At 40.5% G+C, this 22,005-nt stretch overlaps 1 protein-coding gene across 1 annotated transcript; it reads left to right on the forward strand.

Annotated features, from left to right (window-relative positions):
* The first annotated feature begins 2,059 nt into the window (after positions 1 to 2,059).
* On the forward strand, positions 2,060 to 20,890 carry LOC143984305 (pancreatic secretory granule membrane major glycoprotein GP2-like). Its single transcript, XM_077484552.1, has 7 exons — positions 2,060 to 2,276; positions 8,284 to 8,438; positions 11,564 to 11,809; positions 12,924 to 13,080; positions 15,910 to 15,973; positions 17,177 to 17,218; positions 20,437 to 20,890. Exons 1-7 carry the CDS (start codon positions 2,100 to 2,102, stop codon positions 20,496 to 20,498), a joined length of 903 nt encoding a protein of 300 aa, XP_077340678.1. The 5' UTR covers positions 2,060 to 2,099; the 3' UTR covers positions 20,499 to 20,890.
* The last annotated feature ends 1,115 nt before the right edge of the window (positions 20,891 to 22,005 follow it).

The following is a 22,005-nucleotide window of genomic DNA, read 5'->3' on the forward strand; positions in this document are numbered from 1 at the left end:
TGTGTGTGTAAACACACTAATCCCTGTTCTGTTCTGAGAGAAGATGCAGATCGTGTGTTCCTGATAGTTAGGAACCACGTTCTGTCATCTCCTGTAGTCAGTCCCCTTCCCCTACAGTTAGAACCCACAGTCAGGGAACACAGTTAACCCCTTGATCGCCCCCTAGTGTTAACCCCTTCCTTGCCAGTGACATTTATACAGTAATCAGTGCATTTTTATAGCACTGATCGCTGTATAATTGTCAATCGTCCCAAAAATTTGTTAAAAGTGTGTCCACCATAATGTCGCAGTCACACTAAAAATCGCAGATCGCCACCATTACTAATAAAAAAAATAATAAAAAATGCCATAAATCTATCCCCTATTTTGTAGATGCTATAACTTTTGCACAAACCAATCAATATACGCTTATTGCGATTTTTTATTACCAAAAATATGTAGAAGAATACATATTGGCCTAAACTGAGAAAAAAAATTTGCTTTTTTTTTTTAAATTGAGGATATTTAGTATAGCAAAAAGTACAACATATTGTGTTTTATTTAAAAAATGTTGCTCTTTTTGTATTTATAGCACAAAAAATAAAAACCGCAGAGGTGATCAAATACCACCAAAAGAAAGCTCTATTTGTAGGTAAAAAAGGACATCAATTTTGTTTGGGTACAATGTCGCATGACCGTGCAATTGTCAGTTAAAGTGACGCAATGATGCATCGAAAAAAGGGCTCTGGTCACTGAGCAGTCAAATCTTCCGGGGCTGAAGTGGTTAATCTTTGATTTCAGAAAATATATAATGCTTTGAGATTTTGTGAAAAAGTTTACATGTTATTTTAACGTAAAATAAAGGTCCCTTTCAACATAAAAAAATAAATAAATACATGCCCCCTAGCAAGATGGAAATCCTAAATATCCCCCCACCCGCCCCAAAAAAAAAAAAAAAAAAAAGAATACAAAAATAACAACAGAAAGCAAAGGGGTGATTGCCAAACAGCTTGCAATCAGAAGTAAAGCACAGTATCTTAAATTAACCTAACCTCTCCATACACAGTTTGTTAGCTTCACTGGCTGTGGTTCAAAGGCCATACAGTATATTCTGCTTGAAAGTCATAACATCCATGACATTTAATATTTTTTTCTAATAAGAAAACCCAGCAACACCTTTTCATTTGTTCATTGCCCAGATTAAAATCCATATATGTTCACAACTGCCAGGAAAGAAGTCAGAAGTGTGATTTTAGGTTGTACCATTAAAGGGGATATTTTATTTCTCTGGGACTTCAACAGTGAAATTGCTCTGGCAAAGATGCTTGGAGACTCATCCGCTTGTTGCATTTGTAGTATAAGCGGTGATCCTGTTGGTTAGAATGTAACATCCTTGTTATGCTGGAACAAAGAAGTGGAACTGAGGTTTTCCAGAGATCTCCCTGAGAAATATTTGAACTAGCTGGTGATTCAGCTTGCTGTCTCCCACCAAAGAGCTCAGTTTTAGACAGATTTATTCTTCAGCCAGATAAAAAGGTGTTCCACATACTGGTTCATGTTAATTGTTACATGTTTTTATATACTGTACGTTTACAGTCCTAAACCTAAATCAGCTCTCTTAGATGGCCATAGCAAAAAAAAAAAAAAAAAAAAGGGGGGGTTATATTGGCCACAGAATAACAGATTAGTCAACCCAATGCTATATCAGTCTTGGCAGATCCTGAGGGATTAAACCACCTTCACACCAAGTTGAAACCACCTTGAAATTTCTGACCTTCTCTTTCTGGGTGTGTCATCTGCTGTGGCCGCTATGCACAAGTCCATCTCTCCCTGTTGGATGTTTTACGTATATATCATGGGGCATGAAACAAGAGATGGTTGAAAGATGAGTCAGGAATTATAACAGAGATATTCCACTGTCAGAGTATCCAAGACATATAAGAAGCCAAGTGTTGATTCACCCACCACCAGGCTCCAGCTATAACCAAAAAAATAATCACTTTTAAGAAAATAAACCATGTAAGTTTCATCAAATAAAATATTACTATTACTATGCTTACTGACATTATTTTACAGGTATTGAAGATTTCAAACCCACAGTGAGCTGCTCTGATGGTACAATGATAACATCTTTAAGCAAGTGTGAGTTACAAGCATTGGGCTACAACTTCAGTTCAGTTCACCTGTTCAATACTTCTGAATTCTGTATCTTTGCATATCCCGATATTCAGAATGATATAAGTATGATCAACGTCCAAGTGCAAGCAGTCATAGGATGGTGTGGAAACACTGCTACGGTACGACTTAACTTTTGCAAATGTTTGTTTACTGTAAATTACTCTAAATTATCTACTGCATATTAGCATAGAAATGTATTATTAAAACATTGCACGTGATTCTGTGAAAAATATTTGTTTGGGTGTGTCCACGTATATAACTGTCAGGAAACATAAAGAGACATTTACATGTTTAACCTGTCCACTGCCTTCTCCTTGGCAAGTTTTAGCTAGATTGGGTTTAAAAAAAGTACATATGATATAAATCGAGGCTTTTAAAGCTTTTTTGGTGTACACTATGCTGTCAGTTTTATTATAAGATTGACAGCTTAGTGTTCAACAAACTGTACACATTATTATATTAACATTATGGTGATATTATTATATAGTACGTCAGTAAATCAACCCCATACCAGTATATTAGAAGGTATTGTTTCAAGTAATTTACAAATTTGAAAAATAGAAAGAAACCCCACGGCAAAAAAAATAATAATATGTATATACTTGAAAAAAACTCAAGAATATTCTATTGCTGCTCCCCTGAAAAAAAGAGAATACAATTTTACACTTCTCACGTATATTACGCCCCTTTCCGCAAGTGCCCGCCCCTTTCCGCAAGTGCCCCGCTGCCTGCTGGGAAACACACAGATCCCAGAGGCAGCGGGGACCGTCCTTATTGCGCAGCGCGATTCGCGCTTGCGCAGTAGGGAACCGGGAAATGAAGCCGAAAGGCTCCATTTCCTGATTCCCATACCCAAGATGGCGGCGGCAGCACCCGACATACGATCTACAGATCAGCTTCGGGTGCCGACATCGTGGGTGCGCTGGACAGGTAAGTGTCACTATTTTAAAAGTCAGCAGCTGCAGTATTTGTAGCTGCTGGCTTTTAAAAAAAAAAAACGCGGAGTCCCGGTGGACTCCCGCTTTAACCACTTTCAGACCGGACCATTTTGCTGGTCAATGACCAGAGGTCTTTTTACAATTTGGCACTGCGCTGCTTTAACTGGTAATTGCGCGGTAATGCAATGTTGTACCCATACAAAATTTGCGTCCTTTTTTTCCCACAAATAGAGCTTTCTTTTAAAGGTATTTGACTGACTCTGCGATTTTTATTTTTTGCGATATAAACGTAAAAAGATGAAAAAAGATGATATTTTCTACTTTTTGTTATTAGAATAATCCAATAAACTCAATTTTAGTCATACATTTAGGCCAAAATGTAATCAGCCACATGTCTTTGGTAAAAAAAAAAGTCAATAAGTGTATATTTATTGGTTTGCGCAAAAGTTGTCACGTCTACAAACTAAGGTACATTTTCTGGAATTTACGCAGCTTTTAGTTTATGACTGCCTATCTCATTTCTTGAGGTGCTAAAATGGCAGGGCAGTACAACCCCCCCCCCCCCCCCCCGAAATGACCCCATTTTGGAAAGTAGACACCCTAAGGAAATTGATAAGAGGCATGTTGAGCCTATTGAATATTTTTTTTTTTTGCCTCAAGCGATTGAATTATGAATTTTTACACAAAGTTGTCACTAAATGATATATTGCTCACACATGCCATGGTTATATGTGGAATTGTACCCCAAAATACATTCTGCTGCTTCTCCTGAGTACGGGGATACCACATGTGGTCGACTTTTTGGAAGTCTAGCCGCGTACGGGGCACCGAAAGCCAAGCACCGCCTTCAGGATTTCTAAGGGCATACATTTGTAATTTCACTCCTCACTACCTATCACAGTTTTGAAGGCCATGAAATGCCAAGATGGCACAAAACCCCCACAAATGACCCCATTTTAGAAAGTAGACACCCCAAGCTATTTGCTGAGAGGCATGTTGAGTCCATGGAATAGTTTATATTTTGTCACAAGTTGCGGGAAAATTACAAACTTTTTTTTTTTCACAAAGTTGTCACTAAATGATATATTGCTCACACATGCCAAATTACACCCCAAAATAAATTCTGCTGCTTCTCCTGAGTACGGGGATACCACATGTGTGGAATTTTTTGGGAGCCTAGCTGCGTATGGGGCCCCGAAAGCCAAGCACCGCCTTCAGGCTTTCTAAGGTCGTATGCAGGGGCTTCCACGAGGACGACAGAGTTCATTGTCGCTGAAGTGCATGAACTGCAAAATCTGCTCATATCGTGCCCTGGACATGGAAGCAGAGAACACGTGCATATGGTGAATTGAGTCAGTGGACCAATATGACCACAACTCACTCTTTTTGGTTATGCCCATGTTGAGGGAGAGGCCCAGAAAGATCTTAAATTCGGAAACCGTAATTGGTTTCCAATGTCTGGCAAGGGCGGACCGGGGAATAGTGGCGATGTGTTGACCAGCGTACAAATTGCTTTGGTCCACAATAGATCTATAGAGATCTTCGGTGAAAAACAGTGAGTAAAAATCAAGTGGCGTAAAATCAACTGTTTCCACGTTAATGTCAGGTTGGCCAGTGAATGGGGTAAGTACGGGTTCTGCAGAAGTGGTGGGCACCCAATCAGGATTGGCAAATTCTGCAGGAAGGGCACTATGGGTACGACGGGCCTGTCTTTGTCTTGGTGGCAGTGGGACACTACTTGTGCTTGCCACCCCGCCAGCTTGAACTGCACTTATGGGACTCGCCACGTCACCACGTGCTACTGCAGTGCTAGATGTACGTTCCAAGGTGTACTAGGCCGCTGGTGCTTGCCAGTTCACCAGAAGGATGAGCGGCTCTAGTACGTCTCTGCTCCATACGAGGGACCTGCGATTCTTGCACCTCAACAACAGAAGAAGTTCGGGATCGGGTACGCCTGCCCTTAACAGGGACCTCATCTCCGTCGTCAGAGCTATCTGTCATGGAGCCGCTGTCCTCTACAGGATCGTATTCTGAGCCTGAATCTGACAGATGAGTGACTTTCTCTTCACTATCTGTAATGCTCAGAAACGTGTAGGCCTCTTCACTAGTGTACCTTCGCTTTGCCATTTTGGACTCTAAATTTAGGGGTACACTAGTGAGACTCACAGGTAAAAAAGCACCTAGGCTGTCAGCGACTGTTTCAAAACGCTACAAAAAAAACTGTTAGCGATCGCAGGGATCAAGCCTGACTCTGTGAACGCTGAAGTTATGTGTGTTGTGTTTTGTAAGTGACAGTGATCAATCGATACTGTACTTGGATGGGCTGGGCTTGGCAGAGGGGCTAAACGCAGGTGCTAGCAGATATCTGGGCTGATCCCGCTAACAATGCATTTTTGGGAAACCTAAACTGCTGGCGACGCTAATATAGATCTGATCAAATCAGATATTGATCTGTTCAGATACTATATTACTAAGAGAGGTGTATGCTTTGCGCGTGGGTGTTAGCGGTACTGGCACTAACCTGACGCTGCCTGGGGCGACGCAGACCCTATCTGACCCTCAAACTTATATCACCCGCCGGGTGATCAGGGGGTTAAACCTTTTTTAGGTAATCAATGGCGGGTGCCCTGAAACTATAAAAAATAACCAACCAACCAGCGTCACCTGTAACAGTTATATGGTGATCACTGGTGAAAGGGTTAACTAGGGGGCAATCAGGGGGCTTTATGCGGTAGTATATGGGGGTCCCTGACGCTATAAAAAGCTGCAGCGAACCTAAATACCTACCTGCCTAACTAGCGTCACCTGTGACACTAATACAGCGATCAGAAAAACGATCGCTTATTAGTGACACTGGCGACGGGGGGTGATCACGGGGTTAAACCTTTATTGGGGGGGTTAGGGGGGTACCCTAGACCTAAAGGGGGCTAACCCTAACTGCCCTTACAGTTATTGCAGTCACAAATGACACCAATGCAATAATAAAAAAAAATGCAATTGGTGTCACTGTGACTGGGGGTGCAGGGGTGATTGGGGGGGGTGAGGGGGGGTGAAAGTGTGCGTGGCGTGTTCTACTGTTAGTGTAGTGTGTTGGTGCAACTCACTGATCATCTCTCCTCTGTGCCGGAACGAAAAAAACCGACACGAGGAGAGATTACATCACTTTCTCTGCCTGTGTTTACAATACAGGAGAGGAAGTGATGTAGGGGAAGCATTTCATTCATCAGGAGCGATCGTGAGGGGGTGACCATGAATGAATGGCCGCCCCCTCATCCCGGATCGCTCCTGCACGGAATCCGACCGCCGCTGGCACCGGGGGGGGCCCAATCGGGCCCCCCACCCGCGGGAAGGCATGGACGTACCTGTTCGCCAATATGCCTGCCCGTGCCATTCTACCGACGTACATCGGCGTGCGGCGGTCGGCAAGTGGTTAAAGCGGGAGTCCGCCGTTTTTTTTTTTTTAAAGCCAGCAGCTACAAATACTGCAGCTGCTGACTTTTAAAATAATGACACTTACCCGCCCAGCGCGCCCGCGATGTCGGCACCCGAAGCCGATCTCTCGATCGTCTCTTGGGTGCTGCCGCCGCCATCTTGGGTATGGGAATCAGGTAGTGGAGCCTTACGGCCTCATTTTCTGGTTCCCTACTGCGCATGCGCGAGTCGCACTGCGCAATAAGGATGGTCCCCGCTGTCTCTGGGATCCGTGTGTTTCCCAGCAGACAGCGGGGGGACCTTCGGAAAGGGGCGTAGATTCTGCGGAAAGGGGCGTAGTTTCTGCAGATATCTATGCCGGAAGTGGGTGCAGATACCTGTACTGTACAGGTACCTGCACCCCCCTCCCCCCTGAAAGGTGCCAATTGTGGCGCCGGAGGGGAGGAGGGTTCCAATGAGCGGAAGCTCCACTTTAGGGTGGAGCTCCGCTTTAATAATACATAACATATGTGCAACTAGTTAAATTGCATTCACCATCATGAATACAACACAACAAACATAAAAAAACACATTCATGTGATAACACCTGAAGTGACAACAATTGCTGCAATAACTACAATAAGAAAGTCCTTCAATTTAAATCATATCAGAAATTATATCAATAAAAGTTCTGTCATAAACACGATGTGATAGTCCACACATAAAAAAAAATATATATATATATATATATATACAGTATATATAAAATCTCTTGTGTAGAAAAATGTGGTCTCAGCTTAGTACGTGATCCTTCACCACAGCCTTGATCAGCCACACCAAATAAGTGATAGTATATGGTTCAGCTTACCAGATTTTATTGACCACTTTACTGAAAAAGTAAGTCAACGTTCGCTTCTGCAGGATTGTGCCTGCTCACATGCCCTTGACCTGTAGAGAAATTCAGCCTTCCTCCTCACAGATAAGTACCTTAGGTGTGATATATAAAAAACAGATGGTAAGCCTCCATAGCGTAATACAGTTTTATTGAAAAATTAAAAATAATGTACAGCCAAATGGCTCCTTACTTGAAAAAGTGCCATTCTCCAGACACTGGGGCTGCTGGCATTAATCTTGAGCGATATCGAAGGTATCCACGCTACCCGCTATAGATGGCGTGCGTTCCACACACTCGTGTTGTTAGCCAGAAGGACCGAATGTCCTGCATGACCTTGCACTGCCTCCGACATGCGTTTTGTTAGAATAACGTCTTCAGGGGGTCCCCTACATGTTATTCAATGTACACATTTGCATTTGTTCAGCTGAGAGTAGTGCGACAAGTTTTTTTTTTTCTGTGTGACAAGAGAATAGCTACTAAAGTCAAGGTCTAGTTTTGAAGAGCACTCTAGGGTTACCCAATGAATAGAACATAGGAAGCAATTTTACTTATCTTACCACATAGGATGAAGATGTGTCATCCAATCATTTGCCAATTTTGCTTAGCACATGATTGGGTTTTTAAAATTAACTCCAATTTATCTTTTTCACTAAGCTAAGCGAACAGTGTCTATTTCTTTAGTAAATCAACCCTATAAGTGCTCTTCCATTAAATATATACATGGAACATATCTAATAAACTGGAACATTGGTTCAGATCTGTTTTTGTTGTTTATATTAAAAAAAATAATAGCTTTTATCATAGTCTCTGTGTGTTTTTAATTGCTTCACTTTATTTTTCTTGTTTTATTTTTAATTTTTTTGTTTTTTTTTTGTTTTTTAGGTGGGCTCATCAGACATTTATTTTACCAATAATCTTCACATTGAAGCATATTCAGGACCTCTCATCACTAAGAATCCACTCAGTTTCAACTTTTCTTGTGTTTTTAACCGAACTATGCAGACCAGCCTCAATTTCTTTCTGAACCCCATATCAAGGTTAGAAATAACATTACTTACATTTTTATCAATTGCTGTGCTGAGGGGTTTTGTTTGGCATTGCCTATACACTGGAAGAACCAACCTGTAAAGGTTGTGTCCCAAAACAGCTTTTTCAAACTCAGTGCTTTGACTCTCCAAGGCTGCGTATAGATTCATATCTTAAAGAGGAAGTAAACTTTCCCACTCTGATGCTTCTTTTCATTTAGTCCACTATAATAAGTAATTATCAATGTATAGCCACTGTAATCCAGCCCAAATTGCATATTAATTACTGTTTAAAGACACTTTAAAAAACTTATTTCCAGGGGTTAGGCAGCGCCATCTTAACCACTTCAGCCCCGGACTATTTTGCTGGCCAAAGACCAGACCACTTTTTGCGATTAGGCACTGCGTCGCTTTAACTGACTATTGCTCTGTCATGAGACGTGGCTCCCAAACAAAATTGACGTCCTTTTTTTCCCACAAATAGAGCTTTCTTTTGGTGGTATTTGGTCACCCCTGCGTTTTTTATTTTTTGAGCTATAAACAAAAATAGAGTGACAATTTTGAAAAAAACGCATTATTTTTTACTTTTTGTTATAATAAATATCCCCCAAAAATATATAAAAAAACGTTTATTTCCCTCAGTTTAGGCCGATATGTATTCTTCTACATATTTTTGGTAAAAATAGATAGATTGGTTTGCGCAAAAGTTATAGCATTTACAAAATAGGAGATAGTTTTATGGCATTTTTATTAATATTTTTTTTTTTACTAGTAATGGCGGCGATCAGCGATTTTTATTGTGACTGCAACATTATGGCGGACACATCGGACATTTTTGACACATTTTTGGGACCATTGTCATTTATACAGCAATCACTGTATAAATGCAGTGATTCCTATGTAAATGACACTGGCAGTGAAGGGGTTAACCAGTGGGTGGCAGTGTAGGGGTTATGTGTTCCTAGGGGTGTGTTACTAACTGTTGGGGGCTGGGCTTTCATTTAGTGAACACTGATCTCTGCTTTAATCACATGGAGGAGAGATCAGCGTCACTAGTTGCTAGGCAGAAAGGGGAGATGCTGTTTACAACGTCATCTCTCCGTTCAGTCACCCCGTGAGACGATCGCGGGTATGCCCGTGGCGATCGAGTCCGCGGGACCTGCAATCGGACTCACGGGGGTCCCGACCAGATGACAGGGCGGCAAATTTAAAGGGACGTACAGGTACGCCCATTTGCCTGCCCGTGCCATTCTGCCGACGTACATCGGTGTGCGCTGGTCTGGAACCGGTTAAGTATTGTTTTCTGAGTCCACAGTGGAGTGTATTTCCGCCCTTTGAGCACTTTCTGTACTGTTAACCAAGCCTCCTTCTCAATCCAATGTTTCTATGACAGCCCTGCTTCCCTGTTCATAGCTGACTTGTTTTATTTCATAGTATTTACTTGTGCTGATTACCTAATGCTTGCCGGTATGAGTTCTATCAGCTTCAGCTGATAAGACTGCAGTACTGCTGTCCCATTCCCTGGTTTACACTGTATGTCATGTCACATGGTCACATGGTGTGTAGGAGGAAGCTCTGAGTGATTAGCAGAGTTCAGTGTTGTGCCATAGGAAGTCCTGATAACAGATAGATAAGATATAGAGAGTGTGCCGTAAATCAGGGGAGATCTGGGTATGCTCAGTGACATTTCTCTAAAGAACAAAAAGGATTTAAACAATGCTAAGCAAGTAAGGAGATAGCTACAAGCAGTGTTCATTAGGGTTTTTTATGCTGATTTACATGGGACAAAGTTGTGGGGGAGGGTTTACAACCATGCGGAAGTGAAGCCTAGAATTAACATTAAACAGCCAAATAAAACAGGTAGCTTGAGAAATGCATAGCACCATGTATGAAGTATGTCAGTGCTCCGGTTGTCAAGCAATTAACACTAAAACTAGCCAACCATTTACCAGCGACATGATGCAATTTATGGTGTCACTTAGAGGCTATCCTTGTCTTTGACAACATCGGAGCACAGAGGGAGCATTTTCCAGGTGTTTATAAAGCTTTTTTCTTTGATATTTCCATTATTTTTCTTCTAATTCACAAGGTGTAGATAGCAGGGGGAGCTGAGTGTTATTATGAGTTGCATGGTGTTCCTGTTAAATGGCTTGCAGTGCTGATTGCTGGACAACCAGAGCACAGACAGAACTCAGGCATGGTGCTATGCATTTATTGAGGCATATGTGTTATTCTCTGCCCCTCATAAGCTGCAAGTTAACAAAGAGAGTGGTTTCGCACCCAACCTTTACCAAGCATAACCTAGTTGTAACAAGAATAACTACTAACCTTGCCAGTAACTAAAGGTAGGATGATCAGTCAGTCATCAATGTCAAAGTGGGAATAGACAGTTTTCCTTTGTGTGAAGTACAGTGATAGCACTGGGCCAGTAAACGTTCCCTCTAGTGGCTAATTTACAATTCTAAATTTAAAGTAGAATAATGGAAAAAGAGAAGAACAAGATTTGCAAATACCGGAAAGTCTCATCATTAAATACTTTGAACTCCTAGTGTGCATTAAAAGCTGTAGCAAGTCAAAGAGAGTCCACCTCATTTCATGGATGGGGAACATTCAGGATCATCTAGCCCTGACATGCCCCTTTTATTCTTTGGATTTCGTTTTTTTCAATCATGGAGACAACATCACATGTGGACATTAAATAGGGCAGTCTGAACGTCTAAATGCCACATGCCTAGGAATATCCACTCCTCTAGACTGACACATGCCCATAAAAGCATTCTGATATTTGTATAAGACAGCCAACTGCATGTATCGGGGCTAAGGGCTCTTGAAAGCAGGCACTAGAGACAGGGTGCTATGGTGTTTTCAAGAACATATGCACATAAAAAAAGTATGTAATGAAAATGGTGAAAGTTTGCAGAGGCAAAAAACAGGGAATGCAAAATTTAAAGCAGAAAACAATTTAGCTTAAGGGTAAACAGGACAATGATGCTCAATTAAAAAAAAAAAAAAATGTACACTCTACAAAATCTGTTTATTCTTTTATCCCTCTTGACAAAAATGTGACACTGTTTCTGTAGAAATATTATGGAAGGTTTTTGAACTTTTCTATTTTTACATATTTTTTGTTTCCTCAGCACAATCACCGTTCCATCTGAAAATGGAATCAGCAGTTATACTGTAACATTGGCAGCTTACAGCGATGAAACATGCACTTTGCCATTAGAGGGAAATAATATCTTGGAAGTTGGATCAATTTTATACCTTGGCATATTTTCCCCAGATTTAAATGGAGATGCATTTAGTTTAAGAGCAGAGAAATGTTTTGCCACTCCTACAAATGACGCTAACTCCAATCTCAATGTAATACTAGTAGAAGGAGGGTGAGTATAATTTATAATATGGAAGATGCAATGTATAGGTTTTTCCAACAATAAGGATAATAATTACAGAATACAATGTGAATTGGTTTCAGCACCTAGGCTCACAAGTACCACAAATTCATCACCCAATCAACTATTTTACCTGTCTGATTTATGGTAGAACCTTCTTTTAGCAGCCTCTGAACAGGATTAAGGTTCAGATTTGATACTACCATGGGTTCAGGTCAAACCCTATGAGTTTGAAATTCACAATCCTGGCAATGTTGTCTGAAGATATTTAAAAAAAAAAAAACATAATGGTAGTTCCCAGCACGCTACTGCATCATTTGAAAGTAAGAAAACTATGTGTAAAAAAAGTGTGCACCTAACCCACCTCAAATCATATCAGCCACATTCACCTCGTCCCCCAAGTTAAAAAAAAAATAGGTAAAATCTGAGTAGACCTTTTATTTGTGATGAAAACTGTCCTGCTGCCAACCAATTTTACACTGCTGTATCCTCCGTGGATATCTTATTGCTTGTTGTATAATGCCTGCCTGTGCTTTTGCTCTTTGATAAATTAGTAGTCTTGCTCATTAAAATTGTTCTGCTGCTGGACAATTTTACAATGCTATATCATCTGTAGTATCTCAACTCTTATAGTAAAACCTCTACTTGTGTTATCTCAATTCACTTTGGGTCCAGTCTTCAACATTAAAATTGTCCTGCTACTGGCCAATTTTACACTGTACACTGGGAACTTACACACAGAGATATCTCCAGAAGAGTCCCCAAGAGATCTATATGCCAACATATTAGAAATCTAAACTGACAATAAACTCTGAGCTATAATATTTTATAATCAGTAAATAAATATTGAGGTATCAATGAAATATGTTGTACCAATCTAGACCTAATAAAGAGCCAAATAATAGAGTCCACCGGAAAAGTTCAAGTTAATTATTACTGGATAAAGAAGATTAAACTATCTATTGTGGTGGAAATAGTAATAGCCATAGGAGATCTAGAACCTGTAATCATGATAGTAGGAGATATAGAAACAGGCGGTTGATTCTGTATTGTTCAAATTGATCATATGAAAACATAATGCACATCTTTTTTTTTTGTATGCTAGTTGTGCAGCTGATGGCGGTGTTCCAACAACAGTTTTAGAAAATGGAAAGTCTACAGAGGCAAGAATCCAGATCAGCTCTTTCCTATTTCAAGGATACAGTGAAATTTTTATATTCTGCAGTGTGACAATATGCAACAAAAGTGAAGATTGCTCCAAGGTAATAATCTATTTACACACTACATAACTGTTGATTTGCTTAACTATATATATATATAACTATATATATATATATACACAGTATGTGTGTGTTTTCCATTGCACCTTACATAACCATTGCTAGCTTTTAAAACTGACTAATTTTTTTTTTTTTACATTTCTAATGGTAAAAGAACGGTTTTCAGGCCCTCCAGAAATATGGCATGGTCACACCATCATTTGAAGTCCAATTAAATTGCAAATGATTTTAGAAGCAACAAAGCTTAGTTAGCCTCTAAATGGGGTACTGAATAATACATTTACTTCCCTACAAATATTTATACCTTCCCAGAAATTGCCTTTTTCCACGTGAAGAACATTATAGGCATTATACATATTATCAAAAAATGCTTTTTGCATCAGTTTTAGTTTGTATCAAGTTAAATTTGATGTTTTTTCTTTGCTAGACTCATATCTTTATACTTTTCTAAATACTGAATTGTGATAACAATTTGTTTTTGCTTTCCTTATGGGCTGTTTTTCCCAAAAAAAAAAGTCTTGCTCAATCATTAGGCTATAGCCCATGGACGTTTTTACAGCCACCTTTATGAGCGTTTTTTTACAGCTTAAAAACGCCTCTCCATGTTAGCCTATGGCCTCATGTCCACCATGGTGTTTTTGAGATGTAAATGGCATAGGCATTTTTAAGCTGCAAGAAAACCCCAGGACCATTGAAACCATTGATTTGAATAGAAGCCGCACTAGAAGTCGGATCCAGATGATCTGACTTGCAGTGCAACTTGTGTGCTGAGAATCTTGAAGGGGAATCCCCAGCAAAATTTTGCGTGAGGTTCCCCCCAAGATTCATACCAGACCCTTATCCAAGCATGCAGCCCGGCAGGTTAGGAAAGGGGGGGAGTGAGCACCCCCCCTCCTGGACCATACCAGGCCACATGCCCTCAACATGGGGGGTTGGTGCTTTGGGGCCAGGAGGCCCTGTGCCCCCACCCCATGTTGATGATGTCAAGGGCCTCTTCCCGACAGCCCTCGTCGGTGGTTGTCGGGGGTCTGCGGGCAGGGGTATGGAAGTCCCACGAATGTTGTGTAAGTTGTGATGTCATTACCCCCATAATGCCCTGGGTAATGACATCACAGGGGGCGTGGCCTCTAACTTACATCATTGGGTTGCCCTGCCCCATGCCAATTTAAGTCATTGCACACGGTGGACCCAGCATTACACCGGGAGATCGTGTCGAGTCAACATCGGAAGAACAGAGGGAGAAGACCTAGCAAAAGAGCAGAAGACAGCAGACAGCTTAGAAGTCCTGACAAAAGAGCAGAAGACAGCGGAGAGGACCCACCAAAAGAGCAGAAGACAGTGAAGAGAGAGGACAACACAGAGAGGAGAAGAGCCAGAGCTGCTTTAATAAAATACTTTAAAAACCTGTGTAGTGTGTTTATGTTTGACTTTTTTTCTTTAGGTGCATGGGTAGGGGTATGATGCCCCCGTCTGTAAATGGCAATAATAAATATTATCGTACCTATGTATGAACTCTTCTATCCCTATAATTAGCTAGTCTATCAAACTCTGACCACATGTTATTGTTGATATCACAATAATACAAGGTTAGCTATGAAAACCAAGAACACGGCTTAATAAAACCAAAATCTTATTTATTTTCCAAGAGAATAGGAAGATAAATAGATATTACAAACATATACCAACAATACCCAGCATATCAGAATATCAAGTACAAGAATCAAAGATACTTATCACAAGGCTCTCCGCGAGGCTGTGTATCCGGCTAGGCTCAGATGGTAAAGTGACCAGATCTTTCCCTCACTCTGTCTTTAATACTTCGATCACACACCATTCAAACCTAACCCCAGTGGCCTCCCATTTAGACTTTCGACAAATCAGCATTAATTGGGGCATTAATTCTCGACAGATTTATATTACTGTCTGTCCTGCTGTACAGCATTGACCATGTCATCTCTGGGTGCCTGTTGATCCTTTGATCTTTGTCACCCACCGTTATCAATCATCTGTCAGCTATGGCTCTCTTTGAAGATTATTTGCAACATAATGTCCACAATAGCTGTCCCGGAGCCAAGCTAAACAGGTGCTGATTCTAATATACTACCAAGCTTTGATGTGCAACTGGTTACATTCAAACTTGGGGCCATATGCCTGTATCAACCAGGGGATGAAACACCAGAAATATGACATTAGACCATTTTATCTTCCAACACCCCGACAACCACATGGCAAGGGTTGTCGGGAAGAGGCCCTTGTCCTCATCAACATGGGGACAAGGTGCTTTGGGGTGGGGGGTGCAGGGCCCCCCTGCCCCAAAGTACCAACCCCCCCATGTTGAGGGCATGTGGCCTGGTATGGTCCAGGAAGGGAGGGGCGCTCGCTTGCCCCCCCTTTCCTAATCTGCCGGGCTGCATGCTCGGGTAAGGGTCTGGTATGGATCTTGGGAGGAACCTCACACAAAATTTTTGTGGGGTTCCCCTTCAAGATTCTCAGCACACATCATCTGGATTCAACTTCTGATGCGACTTCTATTCAAATCAATGGACTCCCATGGGGGACCATTGATTTTGAATAGAGACACAGAAACGTGGCTTAAAGCTAGCGTGGCTAAACGCGCGGTGACACCAATTCAAAAAAAAGAAAAAAACGTGTTTTTTTATGCCGCTTTTTTCCTGGTGTCGGTACTAGCTTTGCAGCTCGTTTTTTAAAATGTCCGTGGGCATGTAGCCTTAGAATGTACAACTTGGCTAGTCAGTTATATTGGTATACGGCACTCAAATCTATTGATATCATACTTTTTTTTCCCTACAGTGCAACCCATCCCGTGCTGCAGATATAATCAGCCCAGTTCTATCAATAAACCTGAACTTAGAAGGTAAGTCTATGGTACAAGGATAAAAAAAGATTTTCATATACCTACTTCTAATGTGAAATATTTAAGCCCACAAGTACCAGCTAGCACTTGCTGCAGTAAAAGAACAATGCAAATGCATATGTGCTACTCAAATGGCCAGAATTGTGCTACCATACTTTTTAATGTAATAGTACTTATAAATTAATCTTTCTCAGCCTGTCCGCAGGGAAACATAAGCAGGACGATCTTCTTTTATTTAATAATAAAATCAAAACATTTTTAAATTGGCATACAAATATATATATTTGAAATTAAATATTTATTATTTTTGGGCAATAACATGGTGTGGGTGGCTTTCAGCCAGTCTCAGGCTGTGTCACGCCCCTCCAGCCTGTGTCTTCGAATAAGAGGGAGGTGAAGCTTCTATCAACCTATATGTACTATCCTGCCCCCATTGTGTTTAGATGGTTTGTGGGCATGGAGGAGGAGGGAAGGATTAGGCAGTCATTTATCACTGTATTTATGCCCACATGTGTGACTCTATAGTCACATGGGCTCCTCAGATGTGATAGGGAGGAAATGCTCAGCATCGAAACTCATTGAGAACTGAGCATGTGCAGAGTTACCACTACAGCTGCAAATTCACTATCTGAATTGGGGACATGAACAAAAGGGGGAGATAGAGAATAGCAGGATCAGCCAGCTTTTTTGCAGAATACAGAAAACAAATCTCATAGTGACTGAGTGAGTATAAACAGCATGTAATACACCATTTATTGATAAGTTTTTTATGATGTGGGTTTAGTGACAATTTTTATAGTGGTCATTTTCTTAGAAAAACACCCTTTATACCTGCTAGTATAATCTTTATTTTCAGTTTTAAGAAATGTGAATACTACTTTACATTGTTAAGTTGATAACATTCATCCAATCCTTGTTAAAACATTTCTGTAATACATGGAAAATTAGATGACAAGCAGAAGGTAAAAAGACCTAAAAAGTAAATTCAGACAGAACATGGAAAGACTAAACAGGAGAAGAATTAGACTAAAAGTAAAGCATAAAAAGGAATGGTTAAAATTGGGTGGTGACCTAAGACCCTTCAATAGCAGCATTGCAAGAGAGATGTGGCTATTTCCATAATCTCTTTTTTCTTCAGTGTTTTAGTTACTATATATTTGTCTTCAGAAATTACTCATATTTATAATATGATTTCATTACCAGATCTTAATAACATTGAATACAGCAACTCTGGACATGTTACAGGTAAGAACACCATTTTATGAATAAATAGATTTCTTCAGTTGCTTTCATGCTTGTGATGGAAAGTGTGACATCTTTTCCTGGCCTACCAACCAGTCAAGTGGCACTAACTATGTCTAGGGAAGAGCAACATACATCACTAGGAATGAGCCGAACACCCCCCTGGTTCGGTTCGCATCCAGAACAAAAAATTTGTTCGAACATGCAAACACCGTTAAATTATTTATAGCTGCTAGTAGTTTTAAATTACTTTTTTTCCTTTAGAAATTTAATTTTGCTCTCAGACTGTTCTAAATACGGGAAACAAGCGTCACTTTACAGGCATACTAAAGACACCAGTGATACGAGATTTAAAGGAATATTACACTTTTATTGTTTCACTTTAAGCGTTATTAAAATCACTGCTCCTGAAAAAACTGCAGTTTTTAAAACTCTTTTTTGCATTGATACATGTCCCCTGGGGCAGGACCCAGGTCCCCAAACACTTTTTATGACAATAATTTGCATATTGACCTTTAAAATTAGCTACTTTTAATTTCTCCCATAGACTTTTAAAGGGTGTTCCGCGGCTTTCGAATTTTGCCGCGAACGCCCCAAATTGTTCGCTATTCAGCAAATGGGTGAACAGCCAATGTTTGAGTTTGAACATAAAGCCCATCCCTATATATCACTGTACATAACAGCAATTTTTTTGTAAAAGTCACTTTTATTTCATAAACTAAAATACATTTTGTTGGGGGACTCTCAGGCTGACCTTAGATGACTAGATGTCTCATGGAGAGTGAAGACTGTGACATCTGCCCTTTTCCAGATCGCATTACCTTGAAAACTGTTACATGACTCTGTCTGAGTCAAGTACATGTAGCATAGTGGGGGGTGAACTCTTCACTCCATTAGTAAAAGGAATGATCCGACCTAAATAGTGTACTTCATCTCAAGGCGATTTTGAAATTGTATATACTCTCCATGTAATACAATATGCTACTAACAATCTCTGAATTACGCAGCTTACTCTGAACATCAGTGGCAGACGCTCATACGGGGCGCAGGGGTGCTACACCCTCCCCCCATTCTCCATGCGCCCTGCCTCTAATATCCATGCAGAGCGCTGGACGCATGGATTTCTATGGGTTTTTTTTAAGCACATAATTAGGCACTGAGGCTCTAATTGGCTTCAAAAAGTGTGTGCTTCGGGTGCAGAACACTGCGCTCCAAGCCCGCCCAGTTGTGTGACAATAGCAAATTAATATTCGCTATTGTCTTTCTGCTTCTCCTCCTGGCCAATCAGGAAGCGTGTCGGGAGGAGCAGCGACTGGATTGGCCGGGAGGAGAAGCAGGGGGGAAGCCACTGAGAAGGAAAAGCAGAGGGGAGCCTGCGACCTGGGTGGGGTGAGAAGTGCGGGACAATTGACTGAACGTTGCAGGGGGCTGAACATTGTAATATCGACAGGTTAATTTACTAAAACTGGAGTGTTCAAAATCTGGTGCAGCTCTGCATAGAAACCAATAAACTTCCAGGTTTGTTTGTTTTCTTGTCAAAGCTTAATTGAACAAGCTGAATTTAGAAGCTGATTGGCTACCATTCACAGATTTTACACAGTTTTAGTAAATCAATCCCAATGTGTCAATACTTTTTTCATTTCAATTTTTATTTTATTGTTTTAAGAAAGCACATAGAATTGTAATAATTCAAATAGAACAGAGGCCTGGAGAAGGCATGGTAAAGACTTATGAAAACATTTGCGTTCATAAAATAACATGCAATGTTACACAATAAAGATTGATACACAGGACAGGATTCTGGAGCCCCTTAACGTTCCAGTCATTCGGTATAGAAAAAAAAAAATGAGGCACAATTCAGATTCCTGCCAATCCCGTAATAAGACAACCCAGAAAAAAAACACTGCAATATATACAGATCTGGAAATTTAACCCATGGGGGAATACTATCTTGAATAAAATTGGAAAAAGAAGAAGAGGTTAAACAACAGCAGTGATAGAAATAGGATGAGCGTTCTATACCTGGTAGTCCATCAAGCCCTTCTAGAATCTGGCCCCCTGTACCCAAGGTACCCCTGTTTTTAAGTTGATAGTGACATATTACATCCATTTTATTAGGCATTAGTTTTATGATATGATAGTTAACAATATACTGATATCTGTAAAAGTTACAATCACTCAACTATTACCATTCTATGGCTTGCACAGCAAAGCACTGGTTTATAACACTTTTTATTAAAACCCTAGTACTATAGGGGTGTATACACTTTTATAGGTTGTGGTAAAATGTGAGTTTTACTGCACATCACTACAGCACATGGTAATACATGACTTGTTGAATGGCACCCCATGTTACAGTAGCAGGCAACATACCCACACTACATTCACTGCCTTAAAAAAGGAAGTCACCTATATTTTTTTCAATGTGTTAAGGTGCAATGCCAGACTATTCAGTATGCATTGGCTGCCTTGAAGCCTTGTGCCTAACACTCATTAAAGCAATACTTAGTGTGATGAAGACCCAATGCAGGGGTGTCCAACTTGCATCCCAAGTTCAGCATGCAGCCTGGGCATGCCCTGAGGGATGCTGTGCAAGCATAGAAGCCACAGTGGCCAGCAGGGACAAGCTGCACACAGGCACATATGGAGGAATGCCGGGGATGCCACGCAAGCATAGAAGCCACAGTGGCTGGCACTGAGAATGCAGACAGAGACACTGCTGGAGGGGTACAGAGGCTGCTATTTTTCTTAATAGCAACGGCAGCAGTGAATACAGGGACACCCAATAGTGCCAGGCAAGTAAATGCCAAATGGCTGTATAGAGGGGGGTGCTGGGGTGGGCTGCACCCCCCCCCCCCGATTTGAGTTGCACCCACCCTCCCCAGGGCCCCCTGCCCCCTATGTGCTGTGTGGAGGTTGTGAACAGGGGGCTTCTGGGAGAGCAACTTAAATCTAGGAGGCACAGCCTACCCCAGCACCACCCTAGACACAAGCCATGCGGCTGTATGTCACCCTCCTTTACTTTTTTAATGAAAAGATATTAGAATAAAAATGAAGTTTTATTATTTAGTTAGGTACATTATCTATATCAGTGATCGTTAACCTCTGATCTAGTGGATTATAATTAATGTCATGTTATATGGATCTTTTAAAACGTGAAAAGTATGTATATTAACATATAAAATACAAAAACTTAGATCTCCTCTCCTTCGTCCTTCTAGGTGTCTCCTGGGCTTTGCTTGTCAGCACCCTTCTTGCATACTTCTACGTTAAGCCTTTCTAAATAAATGACAGCATTTTGCCCTGTTAAACGGATCATGGTTGGGCTAAGTCTTGGGCTATCTTATAAATGAAAATTTCATCATAGGAACACAATGTATTTTATTTATCTCTTTTCCACTGGCCTGCAATATATGTATGACAAGACTAAAAGGGACTCTATATGGAACGGGCAGCTTCGGATGTAATTTTACCATTTTGCACCAAAACATTTTGGTTTTATCTTTCCCTTGATCATATTTTTTTCTTAATAATGCTTGCCACTTTGAAAGATAAGTGGTAAATCTGTATAACTGCTTATTATATAATGTACTATACAGTATTTGTAATATATATACAATATTGGTTTTGAGTGTTCATTGCATAAATAAAATATCAGATTTGGCTGATAAAAAACAGTGGCTTGTGTGATGATGTTATATGAATAATAATAACTCATTTTGTGCTCTTTTTATTGAAATCGTAAACTTTAAAGGAAATGTTAATTTATAAACAATCTAGATATGTAAATGCTAAATATTCATTAAAACACAGGGCATGTGCAGCTCAGTGTACATTATAAACAAGATTTTAATAAAACGTACCTGTAAAGCAGGTACGTTTATTTTATTCTACAAGAGACATAGGGGGTTATTTACTAAAGGAAAATCCACTTTGTACTGCAAGTGCACTCGGAAGTAAAGTCGCTGTAGATCTGAGGGGGACATGCAAGGAAAATAAAAAACAATATTTTAGCTTGCACATGATTGGATGATAAAATCAGCAGAGCTTCCCCCTCATTTCAGATCTAACCCTAATGCCGCGTACACACGAGCGGAATGCCCAGCAGAAATAGTCAGACGGAAGCTTTTCATCGTATATTCTGATCGTGTGTATGCCTCATCTGACTTTTTTTTTCTAAAATTCTGACGGACCTAGAAATAGAACATGTTCTAAATATTTCCGACGGAACCAATTCCTATTGGGAAAACCGCTCGTCTGTATGCTATTCCGACGGACCAAAAACGACACATGCTATGAAGCATGTACGAGACGGAAGCCATTGGCTACTGAACTTCCTTTTTCTAGTCCCGTCGTACGTTTTGTACGTCACTGCGTTCTTGATGATCGGACTTTGGTGAACGTGTCGAAAAAACCTTCAGAGTTTATTCCGACGGGAAAACCGGTCATGTGTACGCGGCATTAGATTTAGAGTGACTGCACTTCCAAGTGCACTTTCAGTGCAAAGTGGATTTGCCTTTCATAAATAACCCCCATAGTAATGTAAAGCCGATCTGCTTGCAATTTGTAATTTTGTATGTATATGTAAAGCCAAAACTTTTTTTTTAGTTTTGGATAGAGTAGAAAATGGTTACCCCACCCCCCCTCCCCCACTTTTTTTTTTACAGTATTTTTAATTTGCTGACTTTACTTTGTATCCCAAATACAAAATGAAGAGCAAAAGGAAATTACTCCAAAGCAAGGGAAACCCGATTTTAAACATTTGCCATGACAGTGTTCAATATTGGAAG

This window comes from Lithobates pipiens, unplaced genomic scaffold (assembly GCF_037356315.1).
Source record: "Lithobates pipiens isolate NorthernLeopardFrog02 unplaced genomic scaffold, aLitPip1_a1.2 Scaffold_16, whole genome shotgun sequence".
NCBI classification, from domain to species: Eukaryota; Metazoa; Chordata; class Amphibia; order Anura; family Ranidae; genus Lithobates; species Lithobates pipiens.

What these genes read in the sequence shown, in the direction of transcription:
- LOC143984305 (XM_077484552.1), top strand. Translation starts at nt 2,100, where the DNA reads ATGATAACATCTTTAAGCAAGTGTGAGTTACAAGCATTGGGCTACAAC. An exon ending in GTAATACTAGTAGAAGGAGG is followed by an intron (nt 11,810 to 12,923) that starts GTGAGTATAATT and finishes TTTGTATGCTAG; the next exon opens with TTGTGCAGCTGATGGCGGTG. An exon ending in AAAGTGAAGATTGCTCCAAG is followed by an intron (nt 13,081 to 15,909) that starts GTAATAATCTAT and finishes TTTTCCCTACAG; the next exon opens with TGCAACCCATCCCGTGCTGC.